The 15206-nt window shown below is 39.3% G+C and overlaps 1 protein-coding gene across 5 annotated transcripts in view; it reads left to right on the top strand.

Moving 5' to 3' along the window:
* Positions 1-15206, top strand: part of UBP1 (upstream binding protein 1) — a 55476-nt gene that overhangs the window by 36152 nt on the left and 4118 nt on the right. For 4 of the 5 annotated variants that reach the window (XM_076006036.1, XM_076006031.1, XM_076006044.1 and 1 more), the window contains 7 exons: positions 4681-4784; positions 7084-7138; positions 7378-7471; positions 10332-10422; positions 11176-11294; positions 13898-14040; positions 14743-14794. In XM_076006036.1, coding sequence (XP_075862151.1) covers positions 4681-4784; positions 7084-7138; positions 7378-7471; positions 10332-10422; positions 11176-11294; positions 13898-14040; positions 14743-14794 — 658 coding nt within the window. Of the gene's footprint in view, positions 1-4680; positions 4785-7083; positions 7139-7377; positions 7472-10331; positions 10423-10582; positions 10714-11175; positions 11295-13897; positions 14041-14742; positions 14795-15206 lie in introns of those variants that run through there. The other variant, XR_012920644.1, reaches the window with a different exon arrangement.

The following is a 15206-nucleotide window of genomic DNA, read 5'->3' as shown; positions in this document are numbered from 1 at the left end:
GGCAGCAAGCTTGACATTAACAAGTGCAATTCTTTATGTCACATTTCCCTGCATGTAGTATAAGAATGTGTGTCTGTCTGTGCTTTTAAAAGCCTGTTTGGCAGCACTAGTAGAAAAAAAGCTTTGACTGCATTAGTGTTTCTTCTTGGCACCTGCATTGCGACTTAATGCTTCAGGCCAAAGTAGTGCATCTGGGTACACTTAGACTTCTTTCCCCCAACATGCAGTCAGGGGGCTTTTGAATATGAGCTTTGTCAAGTTGAGTATAGCAAATCTTTATTTTATGACATGACTCTACATCTAACAGCCCACAAAGGATTATGCTATTATGCAAACTTAGATCAGCTATATACCTGCAATAAATATAAACATAGAACATTAAAAAATTTTTTAAAATAATTGTCATGTATTAGTGGCTACTCTATCCATTGTTGCAGTGTTTGCACTATTAAAGTGCCAAAACCAGATTTTTCATTCTTATATGCATATATCCGTGATTAACTATAGCCTTTGTTGAAAGTCACTGTCACAAGCACTATCACTAGAAACTTCTAAATTAAAGCATTGAGTTAAAATGTTTTAAATGCTTCTCTATGAAATGAAAGTGAAAATGTACTCATCCTAATACCATGGAGAGCACACACGTTGTATTTTCTTTAACTGGGCTTTTTTGATTCAAATCAAAGGTTGAAACAACTATATACTCCTTCCCTAAAACACCTGCCCCTCCAATTTTGTTTTTATCCTCTTTTCCTGAGGAACCACAAATGGTTCTTAGTTCTTAGTAAATTTCTCTAGGGGGATCCTGGTACCTTAAATCATGTTTCCCCTACTGTTATAGATCATCTAACTAAAGAAATGGGTTCTGGTAATTCATAAATAAAAGAAATCTATTATAGCCCAGAGGTAATTTGAAGATGGGAAAGTTGTTGGTAAATTCTTAATGATTCATAACTCAAGTCTAAAGTATGCAAAACGTCAGCAGTTCACTGGCCTGGGATTTCACATCTTCCTAGTGTGTTGCTTGCCACCCTGGCTGCATTTGGTTTAGTTAAGATGCATCTTGGGATAGTTAGACCTCATCTTGGAAACCTGTTTTTAAAAACCAGGGTGTAAAGATTAATCCCTTAAAAAAGAAAGTCTGCAAGCATTTCACATATTTATTTAAATGCCTATAAAGGAAGGCCAACAGTTCTTACAGTTTTCATCTAGCTACAGTCAGCTTTGAGTAATAAGGGATATCCAGACTTGTTGTTAAAGTCTAAAAGGTGCTTTATGAAATGGTACCATACGGAACAGTCACTACTACTGATTCCCAGGAGATGCTACACAACACCCTTAGTGTGTGTATTGGTCTTTGCCTCCAAGCTGTTATTTGATTGGCTCAAATCAGGGCCACCAATTTCTACAGCCTAAAATGGGGGGGTCATCATTTTTTAATCTACCTGGGGAGGGACTATGTTCACAATGTACTGAAAACCATAATTGTACGAGTCTAGGCCAGGTGTTGCTAGAGCCTTTGTGAATTAGAGATTGTTTTCAGGAGCAGACACTGCACTATTAGTTTTAACAGCACTACTTTTCTACTGTTAAAAGAATCTAAATGTATAAAAATGAAATGAGTATGTTTGTGGAGTTTCAGTAAACTTGGTGTCTCTACCTTACTCTGTCATACTGATTGAAGCTTTGTGATGGCTTCATTTCTTTAAACAGCTGGTAAAGCAAATTTGGGGAGACTTGATATTTTTAATGTTAAAAGGTTTACATTATTTAGATGTGCATGCTGTGCATTGTTATAATACTTTATATCTGGGGACAATGTAGCAGGAAAATCTTTCAGGTAGTGGAGGTGGCAGTGTGTGACACCCCTACATGATTATATTGTTTGTCAGCTCACAGAGTCTTGGGTTCCTTGAAATGCATGAACTGAGGAGGTGATACTTTGTAAAATGGAAAGAAAAAATTCGACGCCCTAGTTTTAGGCGAACAGGTATTGTTGTATGAAATGTCATTTATAGTGAAATTGATATGCCATGCAGTTAGTTTACCAAAGCTGTCTGGCCAGATTAGATTTCTTTTTTGAAAGTCGACTGGTGATAGTTGAAACAGTAAGTCTGCAGTCATTTTTCTCATTTTTGAGGGGATATATAATTGGTAGTTGTAAAGTAAAACTATTACATTACTCTTGAAGTGCATCCTGTGGAATCTAAGTAGCCTAGCAATTTGACACCTATCATTGTTCATTTAAAAAGTTCATGATAGGCCTGGTGTGGTGGCTCATGCCTGTAATCTAGCCCGCTGGGAGGCCGAGGTGGGAGGATTGGGAAGATTGCTTGTATTGCTTGAGTTGAGGAGTTGCGAGACCAGTGTCTCTAAAAAAATTAGTAGATATTAGTAGATAGTATATGCCAGTAGTCCCAGCTACTTGGGAGGCTGAGGCAAGAGGGTAGCTTGAGCTTAGGTGTTTGAGGTTGCAATGAGCTATGATGACACCACTGCACTCTACCTAGGGCAACAGAGTGAGACTCTGTCTCAAAAAAAAAAAAAAGTTTATGATCGAGCTCTTTAGTTAAATCCAAAATGTTACTCTGCTTTTCCCTCTTGGTCATCACATTTTTATTCCACTTCCCTTAAATTTTATCCTAAACCAACATACTTTTATGCCTGAAAATCTTTAATGATCACCCTACTTACTTCTTCATAACATACTTACATAAATTGAAATTTAATTTTTTTTTTTTTTTTTTTTTTTTTTTTTTGAGACAGAGTCTCACTTTGTTGTCCAGACTAGAGTGAGTGCCGTGGCGTCAGCCTAGCTCACGGCAACCTCAAACTCCTGGGCTTGAGTGATCCTTCTGCCTCAGCCTCCCGAGTAGCTGGGACTACAGGCATGCGCCACCATGCCCAGCTAATTTTTTATATATATATATCAGTTGGCCAATTAATTTCTTTATAGTAGAGACGGGGTCTCGCTCTTGCTCAGGCTGGTTTTGAACTCCTGACCTTGAGCAATCCGCCCGCCTCGGCCTCCCAAGAGCTAGGATTACAGGCGTGAGCCACAGCGCCCGGCCTGAAATTTAATTTTTAAATTTCCTGTGACCATAGGTTCTTAACTCAGTCAAGAAATTTAAAGCTTATTATTAGCACCAATTTATCAAAATAACAATCATACAAATTTTAATGAATAAATTATTAAAAATAAAAATGTTACTGGAAATGCATCTTGAATGATGAGACAGAATAGAATATAATTTTTAGTTTTTAAAATAGATATCAGACACTGTTTAAATTTTTCTTTCTGCAGTGTCACTCAGGTCTTTGAACTCCCTGTAAGTCGTCTGTCAAAATTCTAGCGATTTTTTTTTTTGTATAATTTCCAGGCGTCCTCAAACTATGACCCGAGGGCCACATGCAGCCCGCCAAGGACATTTATCTGGCCCACCGGGTATTTTTGCTGCTGCTGCCTGACTTGTCGGCTTAGCAGCCGACTTGTCCCGTGCCCACAGTGCACATGCACATGTGTGGAATGTGCGCTGAGCTCTCCAACGGTCTGAGGGACAGTGAACTGGCCCCCTGTTTAAAAAGTTTGAGGACCCCTGATTTAGACTATTTAAGTTAACATGAGTCAACATAAGTCTTCCTGAATTATTTTGAAAGTAAAGAATTGAAAATCACTTAACATACAAAAAAACTTTTTTAGTTACTGGAATTATGTTCTTTCTTAATATATATCCTAGTATCTTTTGTTTGGCTTTGGGGAGAGTCTTATACTCTTGGGCTGTGGTGAGATGTGATGCCATTCTTGTGTAACATGGTAGAAGGATGACTATGAAAGGGGACCTCTGAAACTGCATTCTTAGGCAGATTGGTTTTAGAAAGAGTATATGTGGAGTAAAATGGATCCCATCTCTACCTCAGGTTTGAAAACTTCTATTTGAGATGACCCTGGCCTACTCAGTGTGCTTTTGACTTTGGCTTTTTCTGCTTTCCTGATTGTCATAGTCAGTGTGTCTTTGTATCTTTGCTCTATCTCTGGACAGAATTTTGCCTAGGGCTGAAAAATAAAGTTCACCATAACCCTTCCAGAAAATATAAATAAATAAACATAGATAGACAGAGGCAGTACTGTTCACAGTTGATGTCTTTATGCTGGGCTTGTCTAGTCTTACTTGGAGACTGTTAATCTTAAGAGATGTCAAGGAAACAGTGGGTATTGGTGAAGCTGCTCCTTAGGGAAGAGGGCAAAAGGAGCACTAGGTAGGACGGAGCCACCCGTCTAAGTCACCATGTGACATCAGATGTTGCTATGAATCCTTTCTTGTCTCCACTATTCTGAAACCTTGAGAAGTGCCTGTTGGGGAAGTGATAGAGACTGTTGGTAAAGAGGGAGATGAAAGTTCTTGAAAGCAAATTATACTTAAGTATATATTTTAAATGCCTTTATAAATTTTTGCTGCTGTCATCACTTCAGGTCTTTTCTAAGATTAATCAGTGTCTAGACACACACGGCAGGTAAAATTTTTCTTGCCACACGGAAGTAAATTTGACATGTGTCTGTGAGGTTGCCTGATACAAGTGTCAGGTGTCTTGCATTTGGCCAGACTAGAGAGTGAATTACAAAAATATTTCTTCCATGTATTTAAAAGCATATTGTTAATTTATTGCTGTTTCTGTCCTTAGTGTTCTCCGTGGCCTGATGCTCCCACAGCCTATGTGAATAACAGCCCTTCCCCAGCGCCTGCTTTCACCTCCCCACAGCAGAGCACCTGCAATGTCCCAGACAGGTATCTGGTTTGAGTGATTGTGTGCTGCAGGCTTAACTGATGCTCATGAACCTTTGTTTCCCTTCTTTTCCGTGTTCTTTTGGTACTATATCTGATGTGTGTAGTAATGGGAAGGAGCCTGTACCTCAGGGTCAGAGGACAGGCATTTTTGCTCTGGCCCCTTGTGCCTCGCACATTCACACTCTGGTAATTGTGGAAAAGGGGGCATTTTCCAGATACAGCCAAGATATGTTCTTTGCAAGGTTAAAGGCAACATTAATGGGATTCATTGGTAAAGAGAGAATGACATAGTAAGTTGTTAAGGTGAAACTGTGGCTTGAATGTTAGGATTACGTTTATCAAGTACATTTCTTTTCAATGCCGACCGTAGGTTATTTTATGCCCTATTTATTTTTCTTCCCAAAAGATGTACTATATTTTTTAAAAATTGAGTCTTTGAAATTAAAGGAAGTTCTTTCAATTTCCAAAGACTTACTGTGCTTTTAGAAATGGGAATGGTGGACTCAGTTGATTCTATTATGTGGCCTTGACTGCAACTGAGAATCCAGTGAGCTCGGGATGGGCACAGGAGACTGCCTCTGGGGCATCCTTACGAGGCAGTGGTGGTACCCCTGGGGGCTTTGCTGAAGAACTAACGCAGAGTAGATCAGACCAGAAGTTCTCTGTTTTTAGGAAGATTCGTGTTGGGGAGGAAAATTATGAAAGCTAAGATCACAAAGGAAAAGGTTCTCTTTTTTTTGCTCTGGTCATGCTGGACAGGGTCTGGTGAGGGGGGGCAGGAAAAGACAAAACCAAAAATGTGCTTTTCCCCTGAGGAGATGGATAAACTGACAAGGTAGCTTGTTTTGATGTAGGTTATTGTGTTTTAACAATAAAAAAATACTCTTAGAAACATAGGGGAGAGACCAGAGGACTGGCATGTTTCCATGTACGAGGACTAAGAGTAGTTTCCTAGTCAGTCCAGTCTGAATAATCATAGAAAATGATTAGGGCTTTAAAGATAAGCTGTGAATTCATGTACTCACTAGTTGCTGAGAGCTCAGTGTTCCTGGCACTGTTCTAGGTGTTGTGATACATGAGTGACCAAAGAAACAAATCCCTATATTAAAGGGGTTATCATTTTATATTTTTGCTTAGGATCATTATGTTATTTCTTATAGCTCGTGATTTTCTTAGGGGTTTTTTGTTTTTTCAGTTATTTTCAGCTGTTTACTTAATTTGATTTCTCATATTTTTTTCCCCTAACTAAAATGAATGAGTATTCTTCATTCTGGGGCACTCCTGGAGATAATTGGAGGATCCCTTTGTGTCATAAAACTTGAATTTCTTATTAGAACAGATGAAGAAGGCAGCACAAATTAAGAAATTAAGGCTGGGCGTGGTGGCTCACGCTTGTAATCCTAGCACTCTGGGAGGCTGAGGTGGGCGGATTGCTTGAGGTCAGGAGTTCAAAACCAGCCTGAGCAAGAGCGAAGACCCCGTCTCTACTATAAATAGAAAGAAACTAGTTGGCCAACTAATATATACAGAGGAAAAAAAATTAGCCGGGCATGGTGGTGCATGCCTGTAGTCCCAGCTACTCAGGAGGCTGAGGCAGGAGGATCACTTGAGCCCAGGAGTTTGAGGTTGCTGTGAGAGCTAGGCTGACGTCATGGCACTCACTTAGCCTGGGCAACAAAGTGAGACTCTGTCTCCAAAAAAAAATTTTTTTAATTAAAAAAAAAAAGAAATTAAGACAGTCTTCTGTGTCTTAATCTCATCATCACATTCTCAACCTAAACCAGTTGTGCCTGGAATTTTTTTTTTTTTTTTTTAAGACAGAGTCTCACTCTGTCACCCTGGGTAGAGTGCAGTGATATCATTGTAGCTCACTGTAACCTCAAACTCTTGGGTTCAAGTGATCCTCTTGCATCAGCCTCCCAAGTGGCTGGGACTACAGGCCCATACCACCACGCCCGGCTAATTTCTTTCTATTTTTAGGAGAGACAGGGTCTTACTCTTGCTCAAGCTAGTTTTGAACTCCTGAGCTCAAGCAATCCTCCTGCTTTGGCCTCCCAGAGTGCCAAGATTACAGGCGTGAGCCACCGCACCCAGCCTGTGCCTGCATTATTATTGCAAACTTATATAGCACTCTCCCATGGTATTGCCTTATTTAAAATTTGCCTGGTTTAACAGCTTGCAATGTCTTGATCTAAAAAAAAAAATATTTACTATATATATAGTAGAAACATACATATATTTAGTAAAAACTAAAAATATATAGTAAAAGCCATCCTTCCCTTTCCTTCCTTCTCCCCAGCAATTCTTCTTCACCAAATCATCAGGGAGATGGAGTTTCACAGGCCTCTGGTGAAGTAAGTATGTTTTCCTTAAAACTATCAACGCTTTCAGGGTCCTACATTTTTAAATTTCTGATGAGGTCTTGAGTTACTATTTGGGTCGCCAAGTAGTTAGACTTAGGCTCTTCCTGGGTGTTTTTTACTTTAAACTCTGGGGCTGTCTGTGTTTTGTTTAAATGTTCCTCATAACATGCCAGTGTTGGGTTATTTTTAGAAGTTTTAATGACTTCTTCTATGTTTATTTTCTTTAATAGCAAATCCAGCCTTCAGCCACGATCCAGGAAACACAGCAGTGGTTGCTCAAAAACAGATTCTCTTCCTATACAAGACTGTTTTCTAATTTTTCAGGTATGTGTATATGTGCATGTATGTGCAAGAGTGTTTGTTTATTGTTTGCTTCTTTCATGTTAACTTTATTTTGAAATGATTTTTGTTTTATAATAAGTTACAAAGATAGTATAGAGATGTTATCTCTGTGATTTTTGTCACTTTGACTATTATATAGATGGAATCATACAATATATATAACCTTTTGAGATTGGTGCTTTTTCCCTCGAGATAATGACCACTTAATTTGTCCCGTATATTGGTAATTTAATCCTTTTTTTTTTTTTTGAGACAGAGTCTCACTTTGTTGCCTAGGCTAGAGTGAGTGCCATGGCGTCAGCGTAGCTCACAGCAACCTCAAGCTCCTGGGCTCAAGTGATCCTCCTGCCTCAGTCTCCCGAGTAGCTGGGACTACAGGCATGCACCACCATGCCCGGCTAATTTTTTCTATGTATATTAGTTGGCCAATTAATTTCTTTTTTATTTATGGTAGAGACAAGGTCTCGCTCTTGCTCAGGCTGGTTTTGAACTCCTGACGTTGAGCAATCCGCCCGCCTCGGCCTCCCAGAGAGTGCTAGGATTACAGGCATGAGCCACTGTGCCCGGCCTAATCCTTTTTATTGTTGAATAGTGTTTCGTGGTATTAATGTACTTGGGTATGTTTTTTATATACTTAAGTTTTTATTCTTGCATAGTGAGCTAAGGGAGTGTTTAGATGGAATTTTCAAAGGTACCAAACAGTGCTTCTCCAGGTGGGGCTATAGGAAACCTGTTTAGAGGGATAGTAATAGATATACCAGGGGGGCAGGGACAGCATTTCTCAAACATACTTGGCCCTGGGACCCACAGAACACCTGCTAACCTTTCCTGGCCAAACATCCTGAGAAGTGCTGGGTCACGGTAAAGTGGCACTTAGCTTTCCTACGCCTGCAGTGGTATGGGGCCACTAAAACGTAGCTTGATCCCTTTAAGAGGACAGAATGTGTGCACATGCTCAGCCTAATGGAAAGCTTCATTTCACAAACAATATGGTTTCCTATTATGCCATTTATTGTAATGTTTGTGCAGTGTCATTCCACATGTAGCTCTTTGTCTCTTTAAAATTAGCACGCCAGATGGAAGTCATTTGCTAGCTGGTATCCACATTTTTATATGATTAAGTAAAGCCTTTTATGTGTGAAAAAGTAGAAACTATAAAATTTCAGAGTGGGGAGGTATCTTGCACCCTTGTAAGGAAAGCAGATGGAAAGTATAACACATAGAAAAAGCTCCGCAGTTGGAACAGAGGGAGACCCCCAGGTTACGCCTATTACATTAAGCAGATACATATTTCTGTCTAGAGAGTTCTAAGCTCCTTTCACAGCTCAAGTTGTCACATGGCTTGGCCTCCTGCCTTTTCCTTACCCTGAGGTGCTTCTTCTAAGAAGGTGAATGGAGAGTTGCCCGTAGTACCTCTTTGGCATATCATCTGAGTCACAGCACTGATAGTAGAATGGTGAGGAGAGTGAGGCTTATTGCTCTGAGCATGTTGGGCATGCACATTTCAGGAAGGGGTGTACATGCAGTTATCTGTCCAGTTCTCTGTATGAGTTAAGGGTGTGCACACACACACACATATCTCTGGTCACAACTGTGAGGTGCATATAGTAGGCAGTAGAGAGACAAGAGAGAGCTGATTACCTCACTCCATAAAACAACTCCATCAATACTTATGTCTCCTGGGAAATGTGCTTCTCTGGTCTTTATTTCTTTTACAAATCAGAAATTTATTAGGCTCTCACATTCAAGCCCTTAAAAACGGAAAGATAACTCCATTATCTTCTTGCATATATAATTGGATGTTTATCATATGGAAGTCATGTCTTCATCCCAAAGGGCATCTTAATTCCCCCAATAAACTGTATCCTGACTGTTAGTAAAAGGGTAAAACAGAAGATTATAGGCACATTCGGACATAAAAAGTAGAGAGGAGATATAACCAATCCCCCAGCTTCAGAAATTACCAGCCTTTGGTCAGGCTTTCTACTGCCTCTCCTGCCTTTCTGTGGTACTTCAAAGCAAATCCTAGTGACCATGTCCTTTACACTTGAAATACTGAGTAGTACCTCATGGTATGAATGTACTTGAATATGGTTTTTATATACTTAAGTGTAAGTTTTTTTCTTACATAGTAAGTTAAGGAAGTGTTTAGATGGAATTTTAAAAGGCATCAAGCAATGCATCTCCAGGTGGTGTCATAGGAAACCTGATTAGAGGGACATTTACACTTGCAAATGACATGGTACCTAGCATTTGCTTGGGGAAAGTCTTAGGGTATAATGTACAACTCTGCGCCGTGCTTTCCTAAAAGAACTGGCTGCTATGACAGAGTTGTTACATTACAGAATTTTCGACTTTCCATTGCATGTCTCTGTATAAAGAGCCCTAACCCGAGCTCTGCTCTCATTTCATTGTTAGACGTTGGGCAAGTCCCCATAACTCTGGACTTTCATTTCATCTTTTGTAAAATAAAAGACTAATTGGTCTGGGTGATCTCAAGGTTTATTTATCTGGGGCCACAACCCATCCACTCAGAAAGGTAGGGAGTGAAATCTGTATTGGGAACAGACCGTCCTATAGGTCCTGCTCACTGGTTTGATTTACCAGCCTCTGGGCTTTCTAAGTTCCTTTGTGATAACAGGACATGGAAAAGCCAGCGTTTTGTTTGGCCCAGAGGGACAGCTGTATATGTCTTGTGTCATTCTTGTTTATGTGTATATTCAGGATACCCGTGCTTATTTTGAAGGACATTTAACTGAGTGAAGACAGTCACCTGTAAAGCAACCAGTTCTGTTTGTTCTTTTTCCATTTATTTGAAAAGAATCTCTTTGCTGTTCTCCAGGTGCCGACTTACTAAAACTGACAAAGGAGGATTTAGTTCAAATTTGTGGTGCAGCCGATGGAATTCGGCTCTATAATTCACTGAAGTCAAGGTAAAATACTGTGAACTGTTTTGCATGAAATAATAATGTCCCGTTCTTCATGTGGGGAATTTGGGCACTGTGTTTCCACGCTAGGTTGGCGTGTGCCTGTGTGTGCCATCGAGCATTGGCAGTATCATGCTCACAAGAAGACTTTTGTGTACACCTTCAGGGCAGGCCCAGATATGATGCAGGCACTGAGGGCAGAGGTAGACTGTAAGACTGGTAGAAATGCACATGGGCAGTACTGATTTCTTGAAGACGACTGGGTTTGTTGCCAAGAAAACAAAACTTCTAATTTAGGTGAGCTATACAGAATCTATGGTTTTCAAGGTCATGACTATCACTAAAGTTATTAAAAATGTAAACTAATTGTGAATTAAAATGATAGAACTGTAATGTGCTGGCTTTTAAGATCCATTTACTATCATTGCTATTTCTGTTCTTGTGGTATGAGAATTCCATTAAAATTGAATCCTACTGATTGTAAATTGCTGACTTAATCTTGAAACTTAAATTTACCAGCATCTGACAGACCATCTCAATGGTTTAGAGTCTGGATCATCATGTTAGACCACCTGTGATAGTTGGTGTGAGGTGTGTGGTTTTTATATTTTTATTAGTAAATTATTTTGTGTAATGAAATAACATCATAAAGTTCTCCTAAGGGAATAGAACTTAGATTCCTGTAGTTGTCATTTGTACATGCGGTAAGGCAAGGCAGCGTTCTCTCCAGGGCTCATCAGTGGCGTCTTCTGATTGCAGGTCGGTTAGGCCCCGTTTAACCATCTATGTCTGCCGGGAACAGCCAAACAACACAGCGCTGCAGGGGCAGCAGCAAGCTGTGGGCAGTGGAGGCGAGAGTGGCAGTGGGACACCCTATGGTGAGTATTGGGGGATCTTAATTCTGTCACTTCCTTGCTGAGATTGTCAGAAACAGGCAGGACTTGAGTGGGGCTTGGAGAACTCTTGCCGTATTGGGACTGCCGAGTTGCCGGTGTGGGAGCCGTGACAGCAGCGAGAGGCAGCAGCTCTAGGGCCAAGTCCATGGGAGAAGAGGAAACGAATATCCTTCCTCAGTTATTTCAGCCACACTATGGATTTCTTTTTTAGTTGGCTCTTTCTGCCAGAAATACCTATAAAGTGAGAAACTAGCTTGAACGCTTTGAGATTTTGCTGGCATTTTTTAATTTTTAATCTCAAATTTACTGAAATGATAAATGTAACATTGATGGCTTAGTAAGAAAAGCAGGAAGGTTCTTCCCCCCCCCCAATTCTACTGACTGGGCAGGGGAAACTCTTAAAATATTATATATGTACAAAGGTGTGTTGGGCCAGCACCGTTTACTTTGTGCATGGTGAGTCTGGTGCTATGTTCTTGTGTCATAAATACACTCTACATTATTTTCCATCTGAATATTGGGAGGGCTTTTCATCCTGAGGGGTCTTCTTAATTGTACAGTGTAGTGCTGGATTAGAGATAAAAATCCTGCCCCCCCCAATATGGCCCTTACAAAAAGGTAAAAAGGTGAGCATTTTACAAAAGGATATGGTTTCTCATTTGTAACATGAGTATATAGTAATATTCCCTTCTCCCACATCTGAAACAGAATGAAGGCAACACAGATCTTTTCAGAGGAAGATGTGTTATGGAATTCAAAAAGACAATTATTTGCCCTAATAATAGGTGAAGCTCTAAAAAGTGTTTTGGGTTTGACTTTAAATGAAAAATTGGAAGGAGAGCATCAATATTGTGAGCTTTTATATTTAGTATCATCTTGACTTCAAGAGCTGTGAATTTTAAGACTAATGATACAAATTCTTAGTCTTAAAGGATAAAAATTTAAAGGAGTGCTCCATGTATCATTGAATTCTTACATATATCATTTATACGTGGTCAGGATTGTGGTATTTGGAAGGCATGTCCTCAAATCAAGTGTTTGTGGAGTTATGGGGGGAAATATTACAGACCTTAATCCTAGATCATAGGTCAGCAAACTTGTTCCATAAAAAGCCAGGTAGTAAATATTTCCAACACTTCGGACCATAGGGTCTCTTGCACTTTCAACTCTGCCATTGTAGTGCAAAAATAGCCATAGACAATATGTAAATGATAAGGGATGGCCACGTTTTTAGTAAAATGTCATTAAAAAGACTACATGAAGGGCAGGAATTGACCCATGCAAGCTGTGGTTTGGTGACCCCTGCTCTAGATCTTTTCTAAAGTGTTACCCTAATGTTAGTTCCATATTCTAATAGTATAAAATTAGTTAAGATTTCTACACACACACAATAAGAAAAAACCCCTTGTCTGAGGAAGCAAAGTTCTCAGCAGTGATACTCCTGATCCTGGATTGAATCAGTATTGAGCAGGATCTGTGAAAGTAAGACTCACTATAGATGTGCGCTGTGCAGACCTTTGCTGCTAAGTTATATGAGGCAGAAATGCAGAACACTGGATGGAATGTGGCTGGGACTTTCTGTAAAGAAGAATCAGCCTTCATTGTTTACGTTCTTAACTTTTCATATAGTATCTTTTTTATGTTATTTATTTATTTATTTTGAGACAGAGTCTCACTCTGTTGCCCGGGCTAGAGTGCTGTGGCGTCAGCAACCTCAAACTCCTGGGCTCAAGCAATCCTTCTGCCTCAGCCTCCCAAGTAGCTGGGACTACAGCCATGTGCCACCATGCGTGGCTAATTTTTTCTATATATTTTTAGTTGGCCAATTAATCTTTTTTCTGTTTTTAGTAGAGAGTTCTTGCTCTTGCTCAGGCTGGTTTCAAACTCCTAACCTTGAGCAGTCCACCCGCCTCAGCCTACCAGAGTGCTAGGATTACAGGTGTGAGCCACTGCATCCGGCCTTTTTTTATGTTTTTTTAAATTGTGTGTGTGAGATGTGTAGAGATAGCTTTTATTCCTTAGTATAAATTACCAGTAGAATTACCGGTTCAAAAACTATGATCGTTTCAGGATTCTTTTTGTATATTGCTAGAAATACGTATTATTTTTTAAAGCAGCTTTCTTCGGGTATAATTTACATACCATGAAATCCTCCCATTGTAAGTATATAATTCAATGATATTTTAGTAAATTGACAGCTTTGCAGCTATTGCCACCATCCAGATTGTGTCCCATTACCTTAAGCAGATTCGCTGTATCCGTTTGCAGCCAATTCCTGTTTTTAAATTTTGAATACATGAAACTTCATATTCATTGCAGAAAATATAAAGAAAATCAAAACCTTAAATCCTTTTGTACAGGGATTATGGTTAATGTTTATTAAATTATATGTGTGAATATAAATACTGTATTTTTATTTCAGATGAGTAGTTGGAGATTTTAAGGTAGTAAGAGGGGAAAAGAAATGTTAATTTATTCCTAATTATTTTATTTTTGGTACTTTGAAAGGTGTGATCTTCCTTTAAATTAGGTAGAAAACAGATCAAAGATTGCTGTTAAAATGCTGTCTTTTTTTTAAATTTCAGTTTATCATGCAATCTACTTGGAAGAAATGATTGCCTCAGAAGTTGCTCGAAAACTTGCGTTGGTGTTTAATATTCCTTTCCACCAAATTAACCAGGTTTACAGACAGGGTCCCACTGGTATTCACATTCTTGTTAGTGATCAGGTAAATCAAATAAGCATGTTCATTTGCTCTTCCCTTTCACACTGGTGTTTACTTTGATACATATCATTCTAGAACTATAGAAGAATTGTGACCCCTTTTGCAAATACGAGAATCGTTTTCAAAGAGTTGGGAATCAAAATTTGTAAGAATTTACAACCAAGGGTTTCAGGCATCCTAATGATAATAAAGAATACAAGTCAAGGAAAACTGGCTGTCCAAGCCTCCCGGCACCACCCTTTTGAATTCAGACACTTATTAGGGCTCTAGGGTTAGTGGTGGACTTTGGCCCTTTTTATGAAGTGAGGCATTAGATGTGTCTTCCTTCTGTCTGTCATTTGATGACTAACTTTAGAAAACATAGTTTGTAAATAAATTTTCAGTGTTTGGTAAAGCAAGTAATAATAGAAGAACACTTTATACAATTTTTATTAGTCATTCACAGGGCCTGGCAGGAAATGCTCCACCATGAATCACACAGGAGGCTGAGCAGATTGCTCAGGGCCCATTGTGGGCAGGTTGTTAGCACAAGGCAGTGCAGCAAGTGTGCACTTTGACTACTACTCACTGCCTTCATGAGTGATCATTTTGGCCATTGAAGAAGAATATATAAATTGACATTTTCCTTTATAATTTTTAATCATTTCTAGTCATTTAAGACAGTTAGAGCTTAATTATACTTATGCATTTGCTTTATCCTTCTAGATGGTTCAGAACTTTCAAGATGAGAGTTGCTTTTTATTCTCCACAGTAAAAGGTACTTTGCATGTGTGTGTGTCTTGAAATGCTGGAATGATGAAAGAGAGTGTGTGCCTCTAATAAGCAGCCCTCTTGTGTGTTTACTCTTCCTACTCATTTTAAGAAGAGTTTGCAAAATAAATTGAATATTTCTAAGTTGTTGTGACAGAAATAAGTAAATAAGGAAAGGGAGTCTTTAGGTGACTGGAAAAAAACATTGCAATTCATTCAGCCAGTGTCCTACTGAGCACTTTGCTTGTAGTGGTCAGTGGATCTTGAAGAAAACAGAATCCACAGAGCTCCCACTCTATTGGGGAAAGCAAACACAAAATTACCAATATTTTCAGTGCCAAGAAAGTGTAGGGTAATTACGGATAAGGGGGAACTGGGTCGGGGTGGGGGGGAATATGAAGCTAATAGGCAAGGCTTCT

This window comes from Microcebus murinus, chromosome 1 (genome assembly GCF_040939455.1).
Source record: "Microcebus murinus isolate Inina chromosome 1, M.murinus_Inina_mat1.0, whole genome shotgun sequence".
Lineage (NCBI taxonomy): Eukaryota > Metazoa > Chordata > Mammalia > Primates > Cheirogaleidae > Microcebus > Microcebus murinus.
Note: the sequence above shows the minus strand (reverse complement) of the source record. Positions and strands in the feature narration are given on the sequence as shown.